The sequence below is a fragment of the Schistosoma haematobium genome, chromosome 4 (assembly GCF_000699445.3).
Source record: "Schistosoma haematobium chromosome 4, whole genome shotgun sequence".
Classification (NCBI taxonomy): Eukaryota; Metazoa; Platyhelminthes; class Trematoda; order Strigeidida; family Schistosomatidae; genus Schistosoma; species Schistosoma haematobium.
Genome location: NC_067199.1, coordinates 13,651,654 through 13,677,525, shown reverse-complemented (window position 1 = coordinate 13,677,525; position 25,872 = coordinate 13,651,654). Strand labels below are relative to the sequence as shown.

Here is a 25,872-nt window from a genome sequence, read left to right as displayed (position 1 = left end):
GACACTATATTTGGGCAACAATTTCAAGTGGCTCCCGCCATATATATATATATATATATATATATATATATATAACTGGAAACTGTTATCATTTTCAAGACTATCATACTACATGAAATGCAGTTTGATCAAGATATTACAGTTCTTCAGCGGAATAGATTTTGAGTAAATTTATCCCAAGATGATTTTCCTTGTAACTCGTTATTAGTTAATCCTAGAAAAACTGGTAGAATTCGATCATTAGCACCTGTCTGTTAAACATTACACGTATGAATTCATCAGGATATATGGGCGAGTAGTTTTAGAGAGTAATAGGTATAGAGATAAAGCATTTATTGAATATTCTCACGTTAAAATTAATTTGTATACTGATATAATACGATGATGTCATGGAAAATGAAATACTTATACCAAACAGTCAATTGATCACATCACTGTCTATATAATTTTTACATGAGGAGATAGTTTATTTTACAAATCTGAACTAATCGGATAGGAATTGGGAATTAGATGTTTTCTCTTAGTTTAAGGTTTCTCATGAACATAATTTAACAACTGTACACAGGTCGTCCAGTTCAATAATTATTCAACTCTTCAGTTATCATTTTTATGTTCAACAGTGACTAACTTAGTTAATCTTGTGACTATTTCTTGAAATTCTAGTGAGATACAATGACATATAATTAACAATATTACAAGTGAAACAGTTGTGACATCTTATGAATGTAGTATTATATATTATGAATTTGTTGAATTTGTAAAGCACAGTACATTAAATACTGATTTACTGATTCTATAGTATCATACTCATTTCAAGATCTGTATCCCCATTATAAATATACAGTATTGAATAGTTTCAAATTAGGACAAACATACTCTGTTTTTCAGATAATCTTTATTTCAGACTTAAAAAATTAACATAACACTAAATAAATCTCCACTAATCATGTAGTCAATATTTCACATAGAGCTTGGCAATTGAGAAAACTTTAAGAATATTGTCATGTACATTTTCTTTTTTGCACTTCTAAGATTAGTTTACATAAGAACTTTTGAGATGATTTCTCATTTTAATTTAATTTTCAGTTAGTTTTTTAAAGTTTTTCTGGGAATTCGATTTGTTCTGCTTAATAAATAAGTACTTTTTTCAATATGATAACCTTTCACTAAAGTTATTATTATTACTATAATATCATTACAATTATCCTTATTATTATTACTATTATTATTATTGTCGTATATAGTAGCATTAGAAAATTCTAGGAAAAAATTACCATGATGTTAGAAATTCTTATGAAACTCATGAAATAAACATAAACTGAAGGAGAAATATTAATGAGTATGAACACATATGCTCCACATAAATCATTCGATTTGTGTGAGAGCTGTGATATTGCCCAGGTGCCCAAACCGAAGTAGGTGGTTTTCCTAGGAGGCCACACCCAGAGCTTTTGACCTAAAAGTCTGATCCACAAGGCAGTGGAGCAACGTCAGGAGATGCAGTCCCATGGTAGCCGGTTCATACGCCATTTTTTCATTCACGGTACTGGAGCCCATGTGCACCATTGATTTGGAATCAGGATTTTCCAACTCTCCTAGATGAACTCTCCATGTCCATTAAACCAGTTAAAGATCCGGATATTCGCTTTTCAAACTCTCAATTTCGTAAACAACAGTAATGCCGCGAGAAGGCAGTGAGTAGGACTTCCCTGTCAGTGGTTGTATGAACGTGGCCATGTGAGAGCATTTCGATAAAGAGAGCTAACTCTCTCCACTCACGGCCGTACCAGGGTGTTTGGGGGCATGAAAATATATAACAACATAATTGTAATATCATAATCCTTAGAAGATTGAATTTCTGATATTTCATAATCTAATGTAAGTGGCTTATTTAGAGAATAAATAAATAACCCTTATTAAATTAATGTAACTCTATGTAGTATAGTCAGTCGGCTACAACGTAGGACCAGACACATCTAGCATCGGTCCAAGTTGCCATACCTCATTAGTGTAGAGGAACAAGTCGATATATATTTAATTAACTTTAAAAAATATATTGATCATTTTAATGTTATGTAATAATTTGTTCTTCTATACAATATGAACTTATATTCATTTAATCCGGTTTATTATTTGAAGAAGTGACTTATGCAATATTGATAATCGTTAAAAATTCAATTTTCTATTTATTAGGATAGAATAAATAATAACTATTTATTATTATAAGCAATTTTATGAGAAATTATTAAATCAAACCTAGATATTCTTACTTACATCTGTTACTCTACGTGGAGCAGCATAGGCCGTTCACCAAGACTCTTGACCAGACTCTATACTAAGTAATCCTTTCCAGTTTTTTCCAATTGCTATTCACCCTTTGGATGTCTGCTTCCAATTCCCAACACATCGCGTTCTTTAATCTTCCTCTTTTCTGTTTCTCTTGTGGAAGTTAGCACTTGCTTTTTGATAGAGTTTGACGGTTTGCGCAATGTATGTCCTATCCACCTCCAACGTCACTTCCTGATTTCCTCTTCAGATGGAAGCGGGTTTGTTTTCTCCAACAGTAGGTTTTTACCGATCGTGTACGGCCAACGGACATTAATTATCTTACGTAGAAAATTGTTTATAAATACTTGTACCTTTTTGATGATGTAATAGTTATCCAAATTTCAGCTCCGCACAGTAGAACTGCCTTGATATTCGTATTGAAGATTGTGACTTTGATATTGGTTGATAGTTGTTTTGAGTTCCATATGTTCTTCAACTGTAGGAATCCTGCCCTTTTTTAATCCTTTCCTTTACGCCTGCACCTGATCCTCCTTCTTTATCGATGATGCTTCCCAGGTATGTGAACGTTTCTACCTCTTTCAGAGCTTCTCCATTAAGTGTGAATATGAAATTATTTAATGCAAGCAACTAACAAGATAAAACTGAACCGCCTATACGGGTCATAGTAGGTTTTTAAGGGATAGAACTGTTAGTCCTAGTTGAAGTGATTTTGATGGAGTTTTGTTCTCTGAGCTGAATGGGATCGGTTTAAATCTCGTTTGAGTTATACTGTAAAAATTAGATGTTTTACTGATTAGAAACATTACTATTGATTCAAATATTTGATATACACTTGAATGGTATAGTGAATTTTATTTTACACTAATGAGAATCTGAATCACTCTAAGAATTGAACTGGTTATCATTGAGAAATTGGGATTTTGATGATCCACTGATTGAATCATAATCTTTGATTGTCAATTGTTGATCTTCAATTCATTTCATCGTTATTCGGGTCATTTTAAAATCAATATTTTATTTGATCTAACTAGTAATTAATCAATGATATATCAAATATAATTCAGTACAAGCAAAGATGGATAGTGGCTAGCAGTGGAATCCATCGGAATCTACGAAATGCGCGTCCTGGACTCCACTGCTAGTTACTATCTATCTTTGCTTATGAATTAAGACAATATCTAAGCAATACTCACAGTATGCACATATGCCAATAAGCGACTGATCAATTGCAGTCCTAAACATCAATGGGAAGATTCAAGTAAACTATATCAAATGAATTTATAATCTAGTACGATTTCAGTTTTGTTAAACAAAAAAGCTTTACGAGTTGACAAATCTATGTAAAGAATGAATGAGTTCAAAAAGATTTAGAGATACAAAGAATGAGTAATTTTTCATGTTATTCAAAAAACTTGGTTATAGCAGACTCTTTGAAAACTTCTCCATTTCAAATGGTTTTCAAATAACAAGAACAGATTGAAAGGGTTATATTTGTCACTCAACCAATTATATATATATATATATATATATATATATATATATATATGTCAGACAATCATTTTCACCTTAATCAAAAACTTACTACTAATATACATGTTTATGATTGTCTATTATTATTTACTGAATGAACACCTAAATGATTTATTCATGTTAACATTTAGAACAACATGACTTCTCTTCTTTTTATATTCGACATTGATATTTTCTATTTCAAATAATGAACAATAGATATCAGTATTTTACATATTTTACTTAAATAGGACCTTAGTAATTATTCATTCAACTATTTAAAGAAAAAAACATTCTCTGTTCTCTTTACATTGAATTTCTTTACTAATAACCTTTATAATCATTCAGTGTATTTCATAGAACTAAATACTTCTCTTAGTAACTAAGTTATTTCAAAATCATATTTAATAAATGTTATCTCATAAATTTTAAGTAATTTTTCTTCTCAATCTACATTCATTCCTTAATGTAGTTTATGAAAAAAACAAACAAGAAAAATGAAATAGAAAAATATTCGTGGTAATATACTACTGTTAAATATATTATATAAAAATAAGTAGTGGTACATTAACACACATATATATATATATATATATATATATATATAATCAATGCTGACATTTCACTATTTCCTAAGAATTGTACAGTATTCATTAGGCCATTAATTTATCACACTGTCAAATAAACTGAAAGATATAGAGCTGGCTAGCTAGCTAGCTAGCAAGTAAACGGGAATGATAAAAATAGAGAGAGAACGAAAGAAAGAGAAAGAATGATATTGAAAAACGAAATCGTTCTCACGGATTTTTCCGAAAATAAAATGTCCATTCAGATAATTTCTGCCGAAAAAATTAACAATATCATGTTCGAATAATTATTGAAATCAACAAGTGTGTACTTTGTAATTCATGTATGTGATATATGTACATATTAGTATATAAGTTTGTATGTATACGTGTAGATACATTTGTATAAAAAGAAATTCACTTATCTCCAGTATACATGCAAACACCGCTTAACCGACAGTAAGATCATATGCCTACTATTTTTGACATCTATTGATTCATTTTTCTTTAAATTTATGTGCAGATATATATATCACTTTGTCTTGGTTAAAATACTCCTTTGATCCTAATGGTCGTGTAGTCATGTATGTAGTATTACGAAAGTTTTGCCACAGTACTCGGTACGAACGAAATAGTGTCATGATTAAAAGAAAACATGTTTGTGCACAAAAGGCACTAGTCTTACTTCTATATATATAAACGTATGAATGTGAGGGTATATCAGTACTTATATCAGAATCAAATACATATGTGTTCTAAAATTTGATGTGAATATGCATGTGTGTGAAGGTATTGCCCATTCGACAATCAAAAAAGGTCAGCCGCTTATTACCATTACTTTGTCGATATATGATAATATGTTGGCGTCTTAGTTTTAGTATAAATGTGCATAAAACCAACGTTTATATTTGTGTTTTTTTACATGTACTGAGTGGAACATGCACCGTTGGCAAGGTAATATAACATTTTTCTTAGAAAAGTAACGTAGTTATAGTTTATTAGTGTTCAAATCAATTTGGTTTTTAACTGGCATGCCTAAGAAACTGTTGCACATCAAATTTTCTGGGCTATTTATTAAATTATCTTGACCACTTATGTGCATTTTTCAGGAGATGGGGGAGGAGGATGAAGGGTTATAAATTTTTGTGTGTGTGAGTGTGCATGGTTGAGTGTGACATGTCAAATATCTACACCCTTAATATATTTTTTCATTCATATATTGCAACGGCGGTATTTTGACATGACTTTCACTTAGACAGACAATCAATAAAGTATATTATCTTGAAGTTAATAACTGTGAATATTTAGCTTGCCCGTTAGTAGACACCATTGTGATCATGTTTTTTAGTATTATTACCATAAAACATGGAAGATGGTTTAAATTTGTGTTGGTATGTGTAAAATAAATCTATTGTTCATGGTATTTAGCATGAATTATATATATATATATATGTATATATATATATATATATATATATAATTTGTTAATTGATTTTGCTCCAGGGGGAACTTGGACAACATAATTTTTTTTCATTTATTTATCATTTATATTGTTATTTGACTAAACCGATAGATTATTTTTTTATGTACATTCAATGCTTTGATTGCTTACAATTGAACTGTGAAAAGTGAAGAAAAAACGTTTAGTTACGCTATGTTTTGATTCTCAATTGAGTCAGCTAAATATTGAAGAGAGAGAGAGAGTGTGTATGTGTATGTGTGCGTGTATGTAGACTTACATGCATAGAGCTAAGGTCAGAGCATGAAAACACAAACACAAACTTTAAGGGATCTTTTTGACATTTTTTTCTGATTTGATACTCGAAGAATAAATATCTATACATATTTATATGAGTTGTGACAAGTTCAACATTGAATATTGAAAGTATTCAACTCAAAATTGATCACTATGCTATATTTATGAATAGACAAACAACAACAATAATCATATTGACATACTCAATATTCATTTATTTTAATTATTTATGACATGGTTTATACTTATGATTTAGAGTTTAATCAACAATTTAATTAAATTAATTCATAGTTTATACATAAAAAAAGGAGAAGGATACATTAATATAAATAAAATTAATTTGATTTGTCTACGAATTGCTACACTATTGATTTAAACAATAAAAAAAAATTTAGTTGAATGTCTAAGTAACTAAAGATGTACAACAAGTATTCATATTTTCATATGGTTGGTCTTAATTTTGTAAGGTTTTCTTTCCATATATATTAAGATATTGTCAAAGTATGTAAAGATTGAGTCAAGTTATTTTTTTAACTCAGTCATACAATTTACAAATATCTTATTGAATTCAATAAATCCATATGATCAAAAGAGTGATTTTTCTGATGTATTTGTATGGTATGAAGTTTATATATAGCCACAATTACATTTCAGTCCTACAGGAGGTCGTTCGCGGCTCGGATAGCTCAGTGATAACATCTTTAACTGTGAAGCTGGGTGACACGAGATCGAATCCGCCAGGGAGCACCAGTTCCCTCAAGATTACAGGTACACCTTGGTGACGAGTGCCAAGTAGCACGAAACCCAGCTCCAGGGTTTCCTGTTGACTACCTCCAACCACCACCTAGTTTATTTATAACATAAATTAACATCAGTTGAATAATTGTTATAAACCATGGAACACTGGACAACTAGTTGGTTTTCTTTAAGACTTCACACCGTTCGTAATTCAGTAGTTTAATAGAGATTTAAATCATGATTGGAAGATCTGATAAAGAGCAAAATACTATTCAGCACAGAAATTCGTATCCAACGAATATTTCCAACTTTAATTTATGATATAGAGTAGTTTACATAACATGAACTTATTGATTATCTTTATTTGAAGTTTGTAATTATAATTCCTGAATATTCACTTCAACTGACTGTCTTATGAACCGTAGATAACGTTAATACCTTGTCATCGAATTTATGTAAATTAAGATATAATAGATTGTAGAATTATATGGATTATTCGCGTTTAACTATATATTCCTTCAAGTTTTTGTCAATTATTAAGTAATAGTGAGTTTAACTGAAGACGGGAAATCAGTTGATTAGGCTTTGAATTAGGATTAAGTGAGGTATGAATACATAATCACTCACTACATTGTCAAATGTTGTATAGTGTGGAAGTAGATTTTAAAATAATTACAACTGGATCCAGAATGATATTTAATTTAAGTTTATGAAACCACTGAATATTGAATTATGATAGATTTCAAGACTGGAAATTGATTGTCATCTACAAGATGATCATAATCCATATTTATGTAAAATTAATCAGTAAAACTTGACTACCATTGTTGACTAGACAATCTAACATTAGTTTCTTCACATTAATTGATTAATTTATATATTTGATCTAGATCAACAGTATTAAGTAGTGTAAAAGAAGTATGTCGACTAATGTAACTCAGTTGTCTTTATCAAATTCAATGAAATAGGAATTGAAGTTGAAATCCAAAGAGAAGAAAATCACTTTGTTTTAATCAATAAACCGTTTTATGTGAATAAATATTAAGTTGATCTTTGTTTTTAGGTTTATCACTTAGTTAATTCACTTTATTGTTTAGATAAATTGTCATTAAAGAGATTATTTTATTCATTTTCTTTTCCAGCATCTAGACAAACTGTAGGAAAAGCATTAAATGCTAAGCATCAAATTAAGAAGCAAACTGCATTAGTAAATCCAATTCAACATTTAGAATCTGAAGAACTAATTAAACAAAACTATCATCGTCAACATACAGAACAATTTAAAAATAAAGAGTTAAAACCAAATACAAAACATATAAACACTGAACAACATTTAAATTTACATGAAACCTCTTCACCTATATCACTTACACAAACATCACAAACAACAACTATGTTAGATATTCAATCTAGCACAATTGATCAAGTTAGTTGGACAAGAGATAATCATCATTCTCATATTAATCAACAACATCAACTAATAGAATCATCAACAGATTCAATAAAATCATCTAAATGTGTTATTGATTCTTCTTCATATTCATTAGATGAAACTGATGATTTATGTTATATAAATCAATCAAATGATCCTAAACGTACTCGTACAGCATATACACGTCAACAAATTTTAGAATTAGAAAAAGAATTTCATTATAATAAATATTTAACACGAAAAAGACGTCTTGAAATAGCTCATACTTTAACATTATCCGAAAGACAAATTAAAATATGGTTTCAAAATCGTCGAATGAAATGGAAAAAAGAACATCATTTACCAGGAATGAAACAACGATTGATTGAATCAAGGTCACCAAATGCACATTTTAATAAATTGCATAATAATGCCAATAGTATATCTATTATGAACACTACTAACAATGGTGGTAATAATAACAATATTCATCCTAGTTTAACTTTTCAAGCATCATCCTCTTCATCATCATCATTATTTTCTAATCGATTTCAGTTGATGTCACAGGATTTAAAATCAGATAATTTATCTAATTGTCCAATTACTTCTAACGAAGATAACACTTCACTGATGCCACCTGATCAATGGTCATTAATGGTTTCAAGTAATTTACAAACTTATAGCAATTTAACAATTAATACACCTTATCATTCTTCTTTACCACCAACCCAACATCATCATCATCATCATCGTCATACAGATGGTAACTATAATCCAATTGGTAGAGATAGTCCAATTCTATCTGATTACACATCACCAGCATTGAATGTTGATCACTTACATATTCATTCAAATAATTTACATAATACACAAGATCATCATAATGATAATATTGGAAATTTATTTCAGGATAACAATAATGGTAATAGTAATATAGTGAATAATTTAAGATATCCTACTATACCAGTAAATGATATGCATTTATCAAAAGCAATTAGACAGAATTATTTATCGAATCCAGTAGAAATAGATGAACAACAAACTATGTGTCTGACACGGAATTATAGTAATCACAGTGATTGTAGTAGTAGTATATGCAGTGGGCAAAATAGTAATTGTGGTAGTAACAGTACTGTTAATTGTAATAGTTATGGAAGAGAAGCAATTGTTTGAGAACATTATATACATATATATGTATATAATGTCAAATCATACAGCTTAGAAAAAAGTACTTATTTATAAAAATACATAATCATCGACATATACTGAACATCTGTACATATATACATTGAACATTGAACATATATTTGGTTGTTTATTTGAATTGTGAACTTTCAATGAATACTTCTCATCATCTACTTTGTTATTTAATATTGTTATAGAGAAAAATCTTCGTATAAATTACATTCCATGTGATGAGAACAAATAAACAATATGAAGAAATTTTTATTAAAACAACACATCTTACTACCACTATCGCAACTACTACAACAACTACTACTAATATTAATAGTGATGTCAACAATTTGAATAGATCATTATCAATATATACTACTGAAATAAATTATGACTGTTCACAATTACTTCTAATGATAGATAAGTGACATAATACTCAAAAGGAAGCGTATTCATAGTTTGACACAAGTTATCTCATTCAGATTTTCTTTCTTTCTTTCTTTTTTTTTGGTTGTTGTTATTGCTGTTGTTATGATGAATTGGTTTTCAACTAATTTCACATTGTAACAATGTTCAACTACAATCAGTAAAGACTTAAGGTATATTTATGCAAAAATGGTTTGCACAACTTTACTAAACTCTTTACCACTTCTTAACATTATGTATAACAATACAATATTACATGGGATTAATGATGAATGAATAAAATATTAACTTGTCCGCCGTTTTATTTCTTATAAAAAATCAATAAAATTGAAAATTAAACTAAATGATAAAAATCGTTTTATTTCAAAAAGAAAAACGGTTGAAGAAGAGAAAGTATGTGACGCCGAAAACAAAATGAACAAATCAATCATATAACCTTTTCGTTTCTTTCTCTTTTTTAAAAATTATTATTACTATTATTATTATTATTATTATTATTATTATTATTATTATTAATATCCAATGAATAATTCTGTGTTAATTATGATCAATTGTGAATAAAGTACTATTTTCCGAAAACAAAAACAAAACAAAGCTATTATGTTTTATTATTTCTGTTAATGATAATGGTTGTCTAAGTAAATTAAATTCATAATGTAGACTAAAAACTCAACAGTTACCACAAATATATATAATACTGGTGACTATCATATACTGACTAATGGCTAGTTTTTTTAACGTTAATTCCTACAGTTCTCGTATGAAGCCATCACTAGTAGAGTTCAACCATGTCAGGTGTGAATTGAGATGGGAATTATTACGTATCGACTGAAATTATAAACGTAACTCAGTGGTCTAAAGGTTAAGTCTCTGCTTCAACATTCGAAGGTTCTGGGGTCAATTTCCGATGTTAGAGTCATGGATGTGTACGGGTGAGGAGTATTATACTAAAACGGAATAGTTTTACACTGTTTCCTGGTTTTAAGTGATTGTATAATTCAGTTTACTACATCATGCAAACTATAGAGTGAAGAAAAATGTCTTTAAGTTGATTAAGATTATTCACATTGTAAGCTATCTAAATTTTTAAGTATATTTGTAGACATAAGGCAAGGTGATTGGAGAGAGCATTCATGGTTATGATAAGCATAATAGAATGATTATTGAAAAAAATAATCAAATATACACATTTCAAATTCTAGTTATTAAATTATAAAGTAAACTATACTTAAAATAACGATAGGATTTAGCTAAATTATCATTATAAAGGTGAAAGATTTTACAAAAAAATACAGGAAAATTCAGTTTTACTCGTAATATTACTTCTGTAATTAAACATATTGGGAGCATGGCATTCTAATTCTGTATCACGGATTGCCTTAGCAAATATTATAAGTTTCAATAATCTGAGAGAGCATCATTCCTTACAGAAGGTTATAAACTTGTCTTAATGATAACTACCAGCTACAAATGAACTATATATATAAATATAGTCAAGTGTTAAGTATATTACCAGACAATCTGTGTAGCAACAGGATAGAATGACTTTATCATATATAAACGAATGATATATTCATTATTGAATAATCATTGAGTAGTAACTAATATCATTCTTGTTTATCCTTTTTATGTTTATCAAATTCTGTTTATGATGTTACAATATAATAGTCAGTCTAGGTGGATTAACGTAGCATGCAATATATGTCGATGTTAGATGACTGATAATAATCAGCAGGGAGCCTTGAACACAGGTTTTGTGCTAGGCAGCACTCATCAACAGGATATACTCTTAGTTTTGAAGGAGCTGATGCTTTTTATGGGACTTGAACATATGTTATTCAGCTTCATAGTCCTACGTTTATCTGATGCATAGTACTTTAAAATGATAGAATGTTTCATTCGTACAGGAGTTCATTCTCAGCCTAAGCATATCTGCGACTGTAATACTAAATAATTCTAATTTGAATCGGACAAAGAGCTTCAGTTTTCACAAGAGTTCAAATATACGTTGATTATGAGGAGTATCTAACAAGAAATCTATTATATGGCGGCAGTGCTTTACCCTTATATTCATGACTTGATTTCATAGATTTGATATTTAATAATCACTTAAGTTTTAAATGAAAATCAACCATATTTATTTTGTATATAAGCATATCATTTTATTATATATGACGATTTATTTCAACTAAGGCAGTATTTCTGTCCTTTGATATCCGTGCAATGAAGGTATATTAAAACAAGAAATTTAATTTTTGTGAATAATCATCATTCTGTCACAATACCATTCATTAACTTTTAATCTATCATAGCTATTTAGGTCTTGAATCTCCTGATGATCGGATCTAATAATCTAAAAATCAAACAAAATAAATTTCCTTCATTTTATTCCAGAGATCACTTTTAACCAGTGCATGTACTGAATTCATATAAAATTCATTTGATAATTCATCAATCATAAGGAATTATATCATTATCTATTTGATAGTAAAAGACTACAAGATCTACGAAGTTAACTGAAATGAAAAATATATACAATTAAATTCTATAACATTGACTCAGTATTTTAATACTCTTTGTAAGATTTGAAAATTCTGACCACTGTCCCGATGTGAAGTCATAAATACATAGTAGCGCAGAGTTCTTACATACATATGAGACATCTGTCTAATCTTTATCAACTATCCAAATTGAAGTCAGTTCATCATTTTTAAGAGAACGTAAAGAATATGTAAAAGTCTTTAAAAAACCATTTCATTTTATGGTTTTACCAATGATATTTCGTCAAACTTATTTATTCATTTGTAGAACAAGGAAACATTATGTAAGCACTAAATCAATTTATAGTTTTTAAATCACGGACTGATCTTAGCCGGACCATTACTGAAAACCAGGGAGCATTGAACAGTTGTTTCGTCTTAAAATAGTGCTCTTCAATAGCGCAGGTTCCTAGGTGAGACCGAAGATTCTGGGTTCGATTCCCTGCTTCGGTCTGGGCACCCGGGCAGTATCACAGCCTCCACACAAATGATGAACTGTCTATTCCCTACGGTTGAATAGTGGATGTATGTTGTCTAATGCTTCCCGTTTTTCAGTGATGATCTAGTTACGACCACTTTGTGATTTGAAAACTATGAAAATTCTATCATCTTCACAAAACCCTATACCCATAATAAATGTTTTTATCTATTAACTCTGTTTGCTAAAATACATGAAAACTAAATAGTTATTTACAATCAACTGTTTATTTGGACTTTATTTATATGTTTGTAGGAACATTTCTCTCCCTCTCTTTCTAAATAACAAATCCAAAACACGTGTTTTCAACAATCTTTCATTTGTATATACACATGCGGTATAAGTGTGTAATGACAGAAAACATGTATAATGACATTTTTTGCGTGTATATAATGTTCATTCACTGATTGCATAATATTACAATGTTTATATCCCCCTTTATTTCTTTTTGGTTATTGTTAATGAAACACTGGTACATTGTAAAGTAGATAATTTAGTTATAATTTTCAACATGAATGAAAGACAAACTATGATTATCTATCAGTATAGTGGTTGTGAAGATTGTTAAGTTTTTGATTGAGATCATGAACCGATTGACGTTAGACCACCATTGAAACCTGGAAGCACTGGACGGCCGTTTCGTCCTATTGTAGGACTCCTCAGAAGTGCGCATCCACGATCCCGCTCGCGGGATTCGAACCCAGGGCCTTCAGTCTCGCACGCGAACGCTTAACCTACTGAACCACTGAGCCGGCATCCAATGGTGTTAATGTCTAACCTCGACCAATCCACGAAATTAATTATCTATGTTTATTCCTCTCTTTTTTTTGGTTTTAAATTTAAAAGATAGAGAAGAGAGTAAAATGTAATCATTAATTGGTTTAGTTTAAAGTTGATGGCTGAAATGTATTATGATACAGAGCAGTAAACTGATTTACGAATTATAATTAGTTGATTCAATATCATGATAGAATACTAATGTGAGATTGAAATGAATAGTGCTACTCCTGTAATTGTTACCTGGCCTAAAATAATGAACTTTTCAGAATATCAAATAGTATTAATCATCGATAAAACGATAACATTTTGTTATAAACGACTAAGATAAAAACAAGTTTATTCTAACAAAACCAAACAGAGTATGTGAGTGGGTATAATAGGGACCATTATATTTCAAAGATAGATAACTATAGTTTACAATCATTAAGTTAACAGGAGTCTCATTCATACTTATGATCATGTAACTTCAGTCTGGGTTACGTAGAAAAGCTTTATTGGGCCATAACAAAAGAATGAGTTCCCTTTATCCTCCCGTTATAATGAGCGATTTTTTGAAATGCTTCCATCAAAAACACTGTGAAAAGAAAGTATTCTCATATCACGGTAACTTGTATGAGGGGGGATAATTATTTGATTTGATGATGAGTACATACTATATCGCTTAGCTAGAAAAAATATCGGTAATTGTTATTAAAGTTGGAAGGTGGCAAGCGGAGGAATCCAGATTTCGTGTTTCATTGGGTGCACACATAGTTGGCATGGTATCCGTTGATCTACTGAATTTAAATAAATACTATCTTATTTAACATTGTGTAACGTGTTAATGTTTAAAAGCTATTAGTACTGGGTTTAATTCTCCATGGGAATATCAACACGAGTGTGTAAATATATCCAACTGATAAGTCTCAAATAGAGCGGAACTCAAGTCTTATGTCCTAATGTTAGTTTTCAAACTAATTCTTTATAAAAATTTGCAACCAAATAGCGATATTAAGAAGATCAAGAAAGGTTGCACATATGTCAGTAGAGATGGGTCGATTTTAGTCCTTCATATAAACAAGGGGAAAATACAACCACTTACAAATAACTTTGTACCTTTTAAAAAAAAATTAGTCATGAACTAAGTAAAAAGGTTTCAATCAGAGTGTAAATGAAATTCCTTGGACTTTTATATTTAAAAAAAATCTATTAAGTTTTAACTTTACAATTCATGTTTGAAAAGATGTCATTGTAACTATTAGGTTATTGTGATTACCCTTTTGAATAAAAATATTTTCAAAGATAATGTTCTTTTACAAGTGGATATTTCAGTTAAACTACTTCAAAAATGACCTTTGTATTTTATTATGATGGGTGGGTGGGGTGGGGTGGGGGATGTTACTCCCATTTTCTTGTATGTATGTTTGATTTGAATGGATAAATATTGAAATGGTATAAATTAAGATAATAAAGTACATTTGTACACTTGAAATAAACTTGAGAATATTGGTAAATGGGTTTATTCTATATAACTAGGTCAAACGTATTTTAAAAACAAATAAACAAACATGTAAACGTGAACTTTTCCATTGATCATTAAGAACTCTTTTTGAAACGGCCAATAAAACCTAATCATTAAATAAATCGTAACAATTAGAGTTTGAATGAGTTTCAGGAATAATATCCACCTTAATGGTTCATATAACCTATTAGAATCTTTATAGCTGATAAACAGAAAGGTTATTTATGCATTTAACTTGGAAATCTCAAAATCAAATTAGCCAAAATTATAGAATCCATAGAGTAATAAATAAAAGCTCTCTGTTCTATTTAGGTTTTTTTTCATTGATTGACCGGTAACTACTGGTGAATAAGCTGATTGAACATTATGTTTATTCTCATATTATTTATAATTCTGTTACTGGTTAAAGGTGGAGTCATACATATAAGTTCCTTCCTATTCTGGAATAAGCAGTTCAATATACTTACTTACATCCAAGTATCGTTGTTCTCATCGTGACTTTCTAATTCTTCCGGATAAAGACGGTTGGTAGATTGATGACTTAACAAGAACAGTGAAACTAGGACACAGGTAGATACGTGTAATATATTTTAAAGGAGACAAGAATCACTATTCCAGATTTAATTACTAGATACTTTTAAAAAGATACTCGTAAATGGGTGTTTGTGACATACATCTAAATGAGTAGTAAACGAAACCCGTATGTATGTATGTAATTACCAATGAATATTATTACTGAAATAAAAATACAACAATTTAGTTAACATGGATTTAGTAGGTGATTCAAATTGTACTTTGAGTAAACTGAGCTTAGTGGTTTTGTCCAGCAATGAGCTCTAGCCTGGTTGTCTGAGGCCAATCTATCATAAGCAATGTACAACTTGGGACGTATGTACATCGGATAAAGTAATAATAAAATGAGATGAAATTGTCAAGATAAATCTCAAAGTAGTAAAAACAGTAATGGTATGAATTGTTATAACAAAGATTAGGCATAGACGTTATGATTCTAGAACAGAGAATGAATTAGTAGGATAAAAAGTACAAATATTTTACGGCAAACAGTGAAGTCATCTCACTCATTATATCGTGTTTTAGCTAGGTGATTCAACATCGCCAACTATTAGTTCCGACAATAGCGTCAATCTCAATCAGGTAATCTACAACTAACAACATAACTCAGTCTAACAGTCAATGATGTTGATGACACATCTTGGATTGGCCGCCTGATAATTTTTTTTACCAACTTCCTCCTATACCTGGAAGTATCATGCGTCGATAGTTAGGATCTGTATTATTGTAAATATTACCTCGGTTCATAAAGATTCAATCAATTTACTATCTTTAGCTAGTACTCTGCGTTTAACCTCATCCTCTCAGTGGTTCTAATATTTGCAGCAATCCTTCTAAGGCATCTTTAATCAAATATCAGTAACTAACGAATGTCCTCCGTTTTTAAAGAGGATATTTTACAATCATAAAGTAGAACAGAGTGTACTGCTACCCAGTGAACTCATCTTTTATTTGAAAGGAAGATATCTCGCTAAATTCACAGGTGACACAAATAGGGAATGAATGAAAATTCATAATTCCTGGAGTCTATAACAACAAGAAAAAAAACACAATTCATTGTTTCTCCAGATTTTTTGTTGTTATTGTCTGTATGAAAATCTCTGATTAATTCAAATATACCGTTCTGTTCATTTGAAATTTCCGGTCTATTAAGGTAAAATTGACGCCATACTAAACGAATTCGAATAAGTTAATTCTAAATTTGTTGTTGTTGGTATTTTGCCAACTTTAATCTTCATATTCATCACTATTACTTTTTATAGTTTTTTCTCAATCTGTCATTGTTTTTTTCTGCACTTATGCCTTTCTCATCCCCTTTGAAAAGATTTCAGCATACAATAGTACTTCCGAACAATATCTCTCTATATATTAAAATAATTTTACACTAATTTGAATATTCATTAACTGCAATGTATTTCAAATGAATATGTGGAATAATGAGAAATAAAAAACAAAGTCGAAAAATACAACTACGGCAAAATTATTACGTTTATGCTTATGACAGTGAAAATGACCAAAGGTATTGTAACTGTCCCCTTTGTTTTCCTACATCTATGTTTATGGGTTGGCGAATAATTTGAATTAACAGTCTGAAAAAAACATCAGTCTCAATGTAACTGGTATGTTAAGGAGTTTGTTAATTTATCACTCGCCCTCTCCCCTTAGCCTATTCAATTATATCCATCAAGGTAATATGACAAGACTTAAAACGGAAATAATAACAATGTTTATATGATTTAACTGTGGAATGTGTTGATTTTCGTTTTTCTCAAAATAAGTTAAGTGAATTCTCCTTTTTCCTGTTCAACTACTTTTTAGGATTTTTTACTGGCCTAAAACAAATGGAATACTTTTCAAAGGTTATTTTTTTTATCAATCATTTAGTCAATTCGAAGAAATTCCGAACTTGAGCAACTGTTGAACGATTTTGACAAGGGAAAGTAAATTGTAACCAATCAGGAAGTAGCTGTTGTAAATAATACAAAACAGTACATATACTTTTGGCATTATGAATCAATTCTGTTTACTGAATAGGTTCCTCTCTTGTTATACTGATAAACGTTTAAGAATACATTCATCCCTCTAAAATCTTTGTATGCACAGAAATATTTTTTTTTACAACTGTCTCTATATTTATTGAATTTTATTGGTATAAACTTTACGGGGAGTATCCATGAAATGTAATTTGTGGACAATGACTCCAAGAAAACATCTCAATCACCTGATACATTTACATCTTCTCCACGCATCAGTATACTTTGTGATGTCTGTCTGAGCGTACTTTTTTATTATAGAGAAGACGATAGATATCTTTTATCTTTCACCTTCACAAATGCTTACTTTGGTGTTTTTTTATCCTCATTTCTAAGAGTCTACTACAGTTAAGTTGGAAGAATAGCCACCCAGTCAACTTTTAACTTTGTTCTTCTTTGATATTTGTATTTCTTTACGTGCTTTATCGATTAAAGGAATACTGACTGCCAACATTATTATCGGTAAAGCTAATTGTTTTGTCAACATGGTTGACATCGAAAGATTAGCCTGTCAAACACACCTTGAGGTTCATTCAACATCATAAGTTCTCTGTAGTCACATAGAAATAATGCAAAGTTTGGAGATATTGAGTTACAATAACCTAAATAAAATTACTCATAAATCGATCTATAGTAGGCATTCTATCGATACAACATATAGGGTTAAAATTCAGCTTGGATATAACTTCGAAATACCAATCTTGGCACTGATTGTTTCAGCAGTATAGTTTAACCATAATTGTGGACGATACTAATGTAGATTATTTTAATCACTTTTAACAATATGAGTTTAAAACAGGAGAAAACTTTGTACTGAAAATATACAGCGCACAAAAATCACAATTTTTTTTACTTTTCTCTGATTTCAACTGAAAAGAAAACTCATGGAAAAATCGACTGGGATTTAAAAAAAACATAAAAGAAGCTTCATTAACATAAAGTACTTATTTAAATTAACTATTGTATACAATTTAAAATGTTTCCAAGCTATTTAAATTATATAAGCAATGATAGGTAGTGGCTAGCAGTGGAATCCAGGACGTGCGTTTCGTCCTATTTGGGACTCGTCAGCTGGATGCACCTGCTTACAAAGCTTGTGAATTAAGGCAGTATCGAAGCATACGCACAGTATGCACATATGCCAACAACAGACTGATCAATTGCAGTCTTAAACCTCGATGGGAAGATACAAGCCAAACAATACCAAGTGTATTTAAAGTATACTTTTACAGACTATATATATTTTTGAAGAACATTAAAAACGATTACAATTTAAACACATTTGTCATTTGACAAAGTGAATGTAAACATTTACTTACTGGATTGTTTAGGTGTACAAGGAAAGTTTGTAAAGAAACGAATGATTAAATGTTTTTGGTAGTTATCAGTTTTAAATAGATATATTTCATCAATCATGAATATTCAGTTAGAGATTTATACTATACTTATGCAATATCCAAATATAAAGCCTTAGTAGGTATCATTACTAAAGTTTGATTTGATAATTTCGAATAAATTGAGCATTGGGTAGATTGTTATAAATCCTTAAGTGAAGTTTATAAATCATTAATTTAATTATTTTTTGGTATGGTATTCTTTGAAAAACCTGTAGTTATATATGTCCTCTAATGTGAAGTTCTTAAAGAAGCCAAAACAATTGTTCGATGTTCTATAGATTTTAAAGGACGTTCTATTAATTTTAGCTTGTAGTAGTGGGAATTGTTTTTTTGTTTAACGTAATAATTTCCGATTAATGCGTCAAATTGAAACTAATTGTTTGAGAGTAAATAGTATTTTTTGTTCAGTGAAGCTTCATTCTATGAGCTCGGTGGCATAGTCATAAAGTTCGATAATGCAACAAGAAAACGAAGTTCATCAGAATTGTGACATATTCGCACAATAAATTTGATGATAAGGGTTTCATAGTTCTTCTAAACAACATCATCATTAGAACGACGACAGATCCAAAATTATACCATTCACTTACTATTGCCTATTATTCCTCGTGGAAAATCATAGATCGTTCACCAAGATTCTCCATTGAACTCTGTCCCGGACAATCCTTTCCAGTTGTTTCCAATTGCTATTCATTCTTTTGATGCCTGATTCCAATTCTTGACATAATGTGTTCCTTTGCCTTCCTCTTTTCCTTTTCCCTTTGTGATCCTAGTTTGGGGCTTGTCTCGTAATGCACTTTGATGGTTTCCTCAGTGTATGTTTTATCCACTTTTAGCGTCTTTTCCTAATTCTTTCATTTGGAAATTGGTTTGTTCTCTCCTTTAGTAGGCTGTTGTTGAGTGTATCCGGTTAACGGCCACCAAGCATCTCTCGTAGACAATTGTTTATAAATACTATGCCTGTAGCTCTTCTAGGGTTACTGCCGGTACCAAATGAGGAGGGTTGACAATGGGAGAAAACAAAGTTGCTAAAAGAACGCTAACCAGAAAAAAAATATTTGAAAACATTACACAACACAGCTTAGAGAAAAAAATCCACTCAAATCATCCACCAAGGCTATAAATCCCCACTATCTCAAATTAAATAGTATGATTGGAGGAATCAATAGTTTCGTACAATTTATGTTTGTAAATAAATAATTATCATTTTTACTGAATAAAAAATTGATTAAACACAAAAATTGTATATTCACCCTCTTTTACTCATTTTAGCTTGATATTACTTACTGAGTTACTTACTCTTGTTACTCCTCGTGAAGGAGTAGAGGCCGCTCACAAGCATTCTCCATCCAACCCTGTCCTGGGCAATCCTTTCCAGCTCTTTCCAGTTGTTATTCATCCTTTCCATATCTGATTCTCTTTCCCAACGTAATGTGTTCTTTGGTCTTCCACTTTTCCTCCTTCCCTCAGGATTCCAAATCAGGGCTTGCCTGGTGATGCAGTTTGATGATTTGCGTAATGTATGTCCTACCCATTTCCATCGTCTTTTCCTAATTTCTTCTTCAGCTGGAAGCTGGTTTGTTCTCTCCCAGAGAAGGCTGTTGCTGATGGTATCCGGCCAATGGATGTTGAGTATCCTGCGTAGACAGCTATTTATAGATACTTGTACCTTCTTGATGGTGGTTGTTGTAGTTCTCCAAGTTTCATCTCGGTACAGTAGAACTGCCTTGACGTTCGTATTGAAAATTGTGACGTTGATATTGGTCGAATGAACTGCATATCATATTATGATGGACGAAGTCTTGGGTAGGGCATAACAATTTATTGTGTTAAGCAAACTCACTCACTGAATTTGTAAAATATGAAGACAATCTATTAGATGTACTGTTTGTACATCTTCCTTGAATATTATCTTACAAGCTCCATTGTTCTTTGATTTCTGTTGCTATTTGAACTGTTTGTGTTTTTCTTTCTCTTCTCCCAATGTTCCTTCTCTGTTAGTAAGAATCCTACTTCCATTTCCTGTTGCATACTACTTATATCTGTCCGTATAAGTAGCATATACCACAATATATTTCTGGTTGTGTATGAGAAAAGTGTTAAGAAGTTCTACGAATATTGGTATAATTCTCTTCTAATCAGATACTGTTTTGTACTTCATGGATCTTACTTTGGAATAGAAAATGACATTATCAAATTGACTTTCATTCACCATTCTTTATAAAACTTTTAATAATTATATTGTTACAACAGTTATAGTAACGTTTTTCAAATAACTGAGCTTTGTGTGAGAATTCAATTTATACTTTTAAGATTTCAAGTCTCTGTTTACTTTAATGGAAAATTAATGACTTTTTCTTATAAGGAATCATTATGCTAAATAATAATAAGGGCAGACAATTTAGCACTGATACTACAATAAGTGATCAGTTTGAATGGACTAATTGATTCTCAAAGAAATCAGATCATCATTTTATACGGCGGTCATATTATTTATGGATTGGGTGTTGAAATAATAATCGGCTTTGAACTAAATAATTGTAGATTTGAACATGCATAGATTAATGGTTAATATTACTCGTCTTAGTCTTTAAACAAATGAAATTTTATACAGGTGACTTGTCACTTCTAATGCTGACTTTATTTATCGATCAGGACTCAAAGGACTGGAAATACATGACACTGGTCACTACTCACTGATCAAACGATTGTAAATACACCTCAGTCATACATGAATTCACTCACTACCCGAATAGATCAGTGGTAACATCTCTGACTGTGAAACTTGATGAAACGGAATGGAATCCACTAGGGAGTATCAGTTCTTTCGAGATTTCATGCAATTGGTTCCCTTTATGAATTTAAATAGAGCAAGAACAAACATTGATGTATAATAGTATGAATTCATATTATTTCGAGGTTTTGACCTCTGACCTGTTTCTAGCATATATATATATATATATATAGTTATTATTGTAATCCAGTGATTTACACTCATTTATTTCAATTGTTTCACGCTATCTCCATGTAAAAAATTCTATCACAATTTTGGTTTGTAAGCAGCTGACGAGAAACCTCGAAATAATATGAATTCATACTATTCTGCATCAATGTTTGTTCTTGCTCGTTCGAGATTACAAGTACGCATTGATGGTGAGTGAAAACTAGCACAAAACTTTCCTGTTAACTACCATTACCCAACTTACGTCCAAACAAACATGTAAGCTGTGACTAAGTTGTAAAAACAAATAGATTTAGCTTTTTTGATAGAAAATTTTTAATCGCTAAAGCACAGTCAGGATATTCTTAAATGTTTTTAATAATTATGTCATTTATTTATTTAATTCACATAATGTATTAGTACAATGGAGCACTATAAGTAGTATGTGCCAAAAAGTGATAATGTTTGTGTGTGGGCTTGGATCTTCAGGGGTACCCAGACCGAAACAGATAGTTTCCGTAGGAAACCACTGTCCATAACCTTTGATATAAAGGCTTGATTCACGAGACAGTGGAGCAGTGTCAGGAGAACCTACCCCATGGTAGCCGGTGATCAAACTAGATATATATCCGGTTCGTTTCCTCAGAACCTTGAAGACCACATACCTAATTGGTTTGGAACCAGGACTTTTCAATCCGGCTAGGTGAACTCTACTTCTCTACCATTCCAGCTAAAGCATCTGACCTTCACTCTTTGTTCCTTCACTTTCATAAGCAACATCACAGCGTAAATGCTGAGAGTAAGACTTCCGTAGCAGAGGCTATCAAGTCATGGTCTATAAGAGCATTTTGAGAGGAAGAGCAAACCGTACCCATTATTGGCTGTACCACGGCTTTCTGAAGCATTCTAATAATTAGCAATAAACATGGTAATTCATAACAATAGACATTACCTTGGTATCATAGTTTTTTATTCAAGGTGTTTCATGTTATGAAACACGAAGCAAAACTGTTTTACTTAACCGCTGATTACTAATCGATTGTTTTCGTAAGTATATACCTGTCTCTATATCTTATACTACTATACAAATATAAGATTAATAGTAATTTATTATTATTTTTTAGGTGACTTATTTATTGAACATCTAACAACATAATTCACTATTTAACTTTCAAGTGACAACTATCTGTTTGTTTAACTTAAGTGGCTATATGTTTTTTTAAAATAGCAGTTTGAATTTGGGAGGAACTAAGTCGTTAGAAAACCTGGAAAAACTGTTGTTTTTTTTAAGAAAAATAATTTTTACTAGTCTGGTCATAGAATCTAAAGTGCGTGAGCAACATAAAATGAGTGTGTGTGTGTGTGGGTGGGTGGAAGAGAGAGAGAGGGAGAGAGAGAAGAGAAACGGGTAAAATGATAAATGATCTATTTTCACTTACACATTCAATAAGAGACTAATAAATAACAGTATTGTTTTTAGAGCAAAAAACACATCGGAAATTTTTAAAAAAATCAACTAGAAATAAAATTATAAATTAATATAATCTTAATAGAAATATTAATTAACTATAAATTCAACAGCAGTAGTCATCTACCTAGCATTAGTTGTTATTAGTAGCATTAGTAACTATATTGTGGAATGAAGTTAATTAACATAGTATAAACATATTCATCTATATTTTTTAGTTTAAATAGACTAAACTAACTATGGTAAATCCCCCTTGTGTGTATGTGTAAAACAAATAATTCATCTGATTTACCACAAGATAAGAATGAAATCCCAGTCACTTTATTTAAATGGTCAATTTATTGAATTCATTTTGAAATATACGTTTGTATAGATTTGTTAAAAGTGAACGATGATAAATGACTACTGTTCTCAAAGTATATCGTTTACAAGGAGTTTTTTTGTTTAAAGAATCTTAATATAGGTACACATTTACATATGAATGTCTATGTGAATTACTGAGTGCAGATATAACGGTGTAATGTCTTAATGTAAAATAATAGAATTAAATGATTAAAACTCCCTCTATCTTTCTGTGTCACATTTATTTTGGTGGTTGATAAATTGATATTTAATATTAGGCTATTAATAATAGTAATATATGTGTAGACATTGAATTATGGGTATATTTTTTCTTAACGGATAGTAGACATATTCCATGTTGACAAACCAAAATATAGATTGTGCTTACTAGAAACATTAGATACACACAAAGTTACATTATATGTAAGCATGAATACATGTATGTGTGCAATAATTTTGCCGATGTATCCTATCTACACTTATAAAATTACGTTATGGCAGAAAATGTCTAAAAATTGTAATTAATGATTTCCTGGTTGATAAAATATAAACAAATACTACATGTCAGTAAATAAACATTAGAGAGGAGATTTTAGATTTTACAAAAAAATATTTATTTATTTTTTTGAAAGATGATAAATATTTTTGGATACCATTTATAATTGGCGGTATTTAGAAAGTTCATTCTAATGTTGGAAACATGAGGATAAGAATCCTTTATCCAGTGTTCAGTAAAAGTGAAATATTTATAATTTTCAATAATTTCCCCGTAGATTTATCATTTCAGCTTTGTATATAAGAATGTAGTTTTCATTGGCGATTTCATTTCAATTATTTAACTCGATCTCCATATATCTATTATAAATGGGACACTGTTGCGCATCTCAAGTTGCTAGATGTAAACAGTTAATAAACTGAAAGTTAGAGTATGAAAGAAAATTCCCAGTGTAAGTCATGCTCTTATCTGTGGCATTCACTCCCTAAATTAACGGAAAAATATCAGATATTGCATAGAACATTGAACATTAGAAGGTAGATGCGCTAGAAATTGACGGATATGTGTCCTATCACTGTCAAAAAGTTACTTAATAAGAACATACTCTTTAACAGGGAAACAGCAACTAGGAATTACACTATACTGATTTCATTTTTATTCAAGGAAAAGCAATCAAGTGAATTGGTTGCCCTTTTCAAACTGTAAATAATAAAATCCGTGCCTCACAAACAAACATGTTTCAATTGCTTTGAAATTCATTGATCGAAACTGTTGCCATTCTTTATACTGTAAACCTAATTTTCCGAACTTTTTTAGTTATATAATTATAAAAAGAATCACTGTAGTTGCTAGAACTTATAAAAATTTAATGACAAACCTCAAAATTCTTCAGCTTGTAATGATCGTGGGAATTTTTCCAATGATTCAAGCTACAATCAGTCTAGAAGTTTTTGTCGTTGACTGATCATTGAATTGAACCAGCACCGAAAAATTGACAAACGTAATGTTGGTTACTAATTAGTGATCGATCAATTACAAATACATTTGAGTCATATAACAGACCAGTCGGAGCCTGAATTCTTTAGTGGTATCATCTCTGACAGTTAAACTGGGTGACAGGAGATTTAATCATCAGGGAATGTCAGTTCGTTCATGATCATATGTATGTGTTACGGACGGCCACCAACTAGCATGAAACTTAGGTCAAGTATAGCTTCCTGACGACTATATTCAATTACCAAAAATCTGGATATCCCTTTCACTACTATAAACCATTTAGATAAGTAACTGTCAGATATGAAAATTACGACTAATCATTATTACTTTCATCATAGAAGACTGTTCGGTTATGAACGCTAGTTTTAAGTCAATCGACGTGTTTGGACCTATTATGTATTTAATTTTATTTTTAGTCTTAAATTATTGATACGCTAGCTAGTAGTGCATTAACAT

The 25,872-nt window shown here is 30.5% G+C and overlaps 1 protein-coding gene across 1 annotated transcript in view; it reads left to right on the top strand.

Moving 5' to 3' along the window:
• The window catches only part of HOXC4 (homeobox), a 54,511-nt gene extending 44,055 nt beyond the window's left edge, over positions 1-10,456 (top strand). Inside the window, exon 2 of the mRNA XM_051215725.1 lies at positions 8,001-10,456. Coding sequence (XP_051066256.1) covers positions 8,001-9,442 — 1,442 coding nt within the window. The 3' untranslated portion in view covers positions 9,443-10,456. The remainder of the gene's footprint in view (positions 1-8,000) is intronic.
• The last annotated feature ends 15,416 nt before the right edge of the window (positions 10,457-25,872 follow it).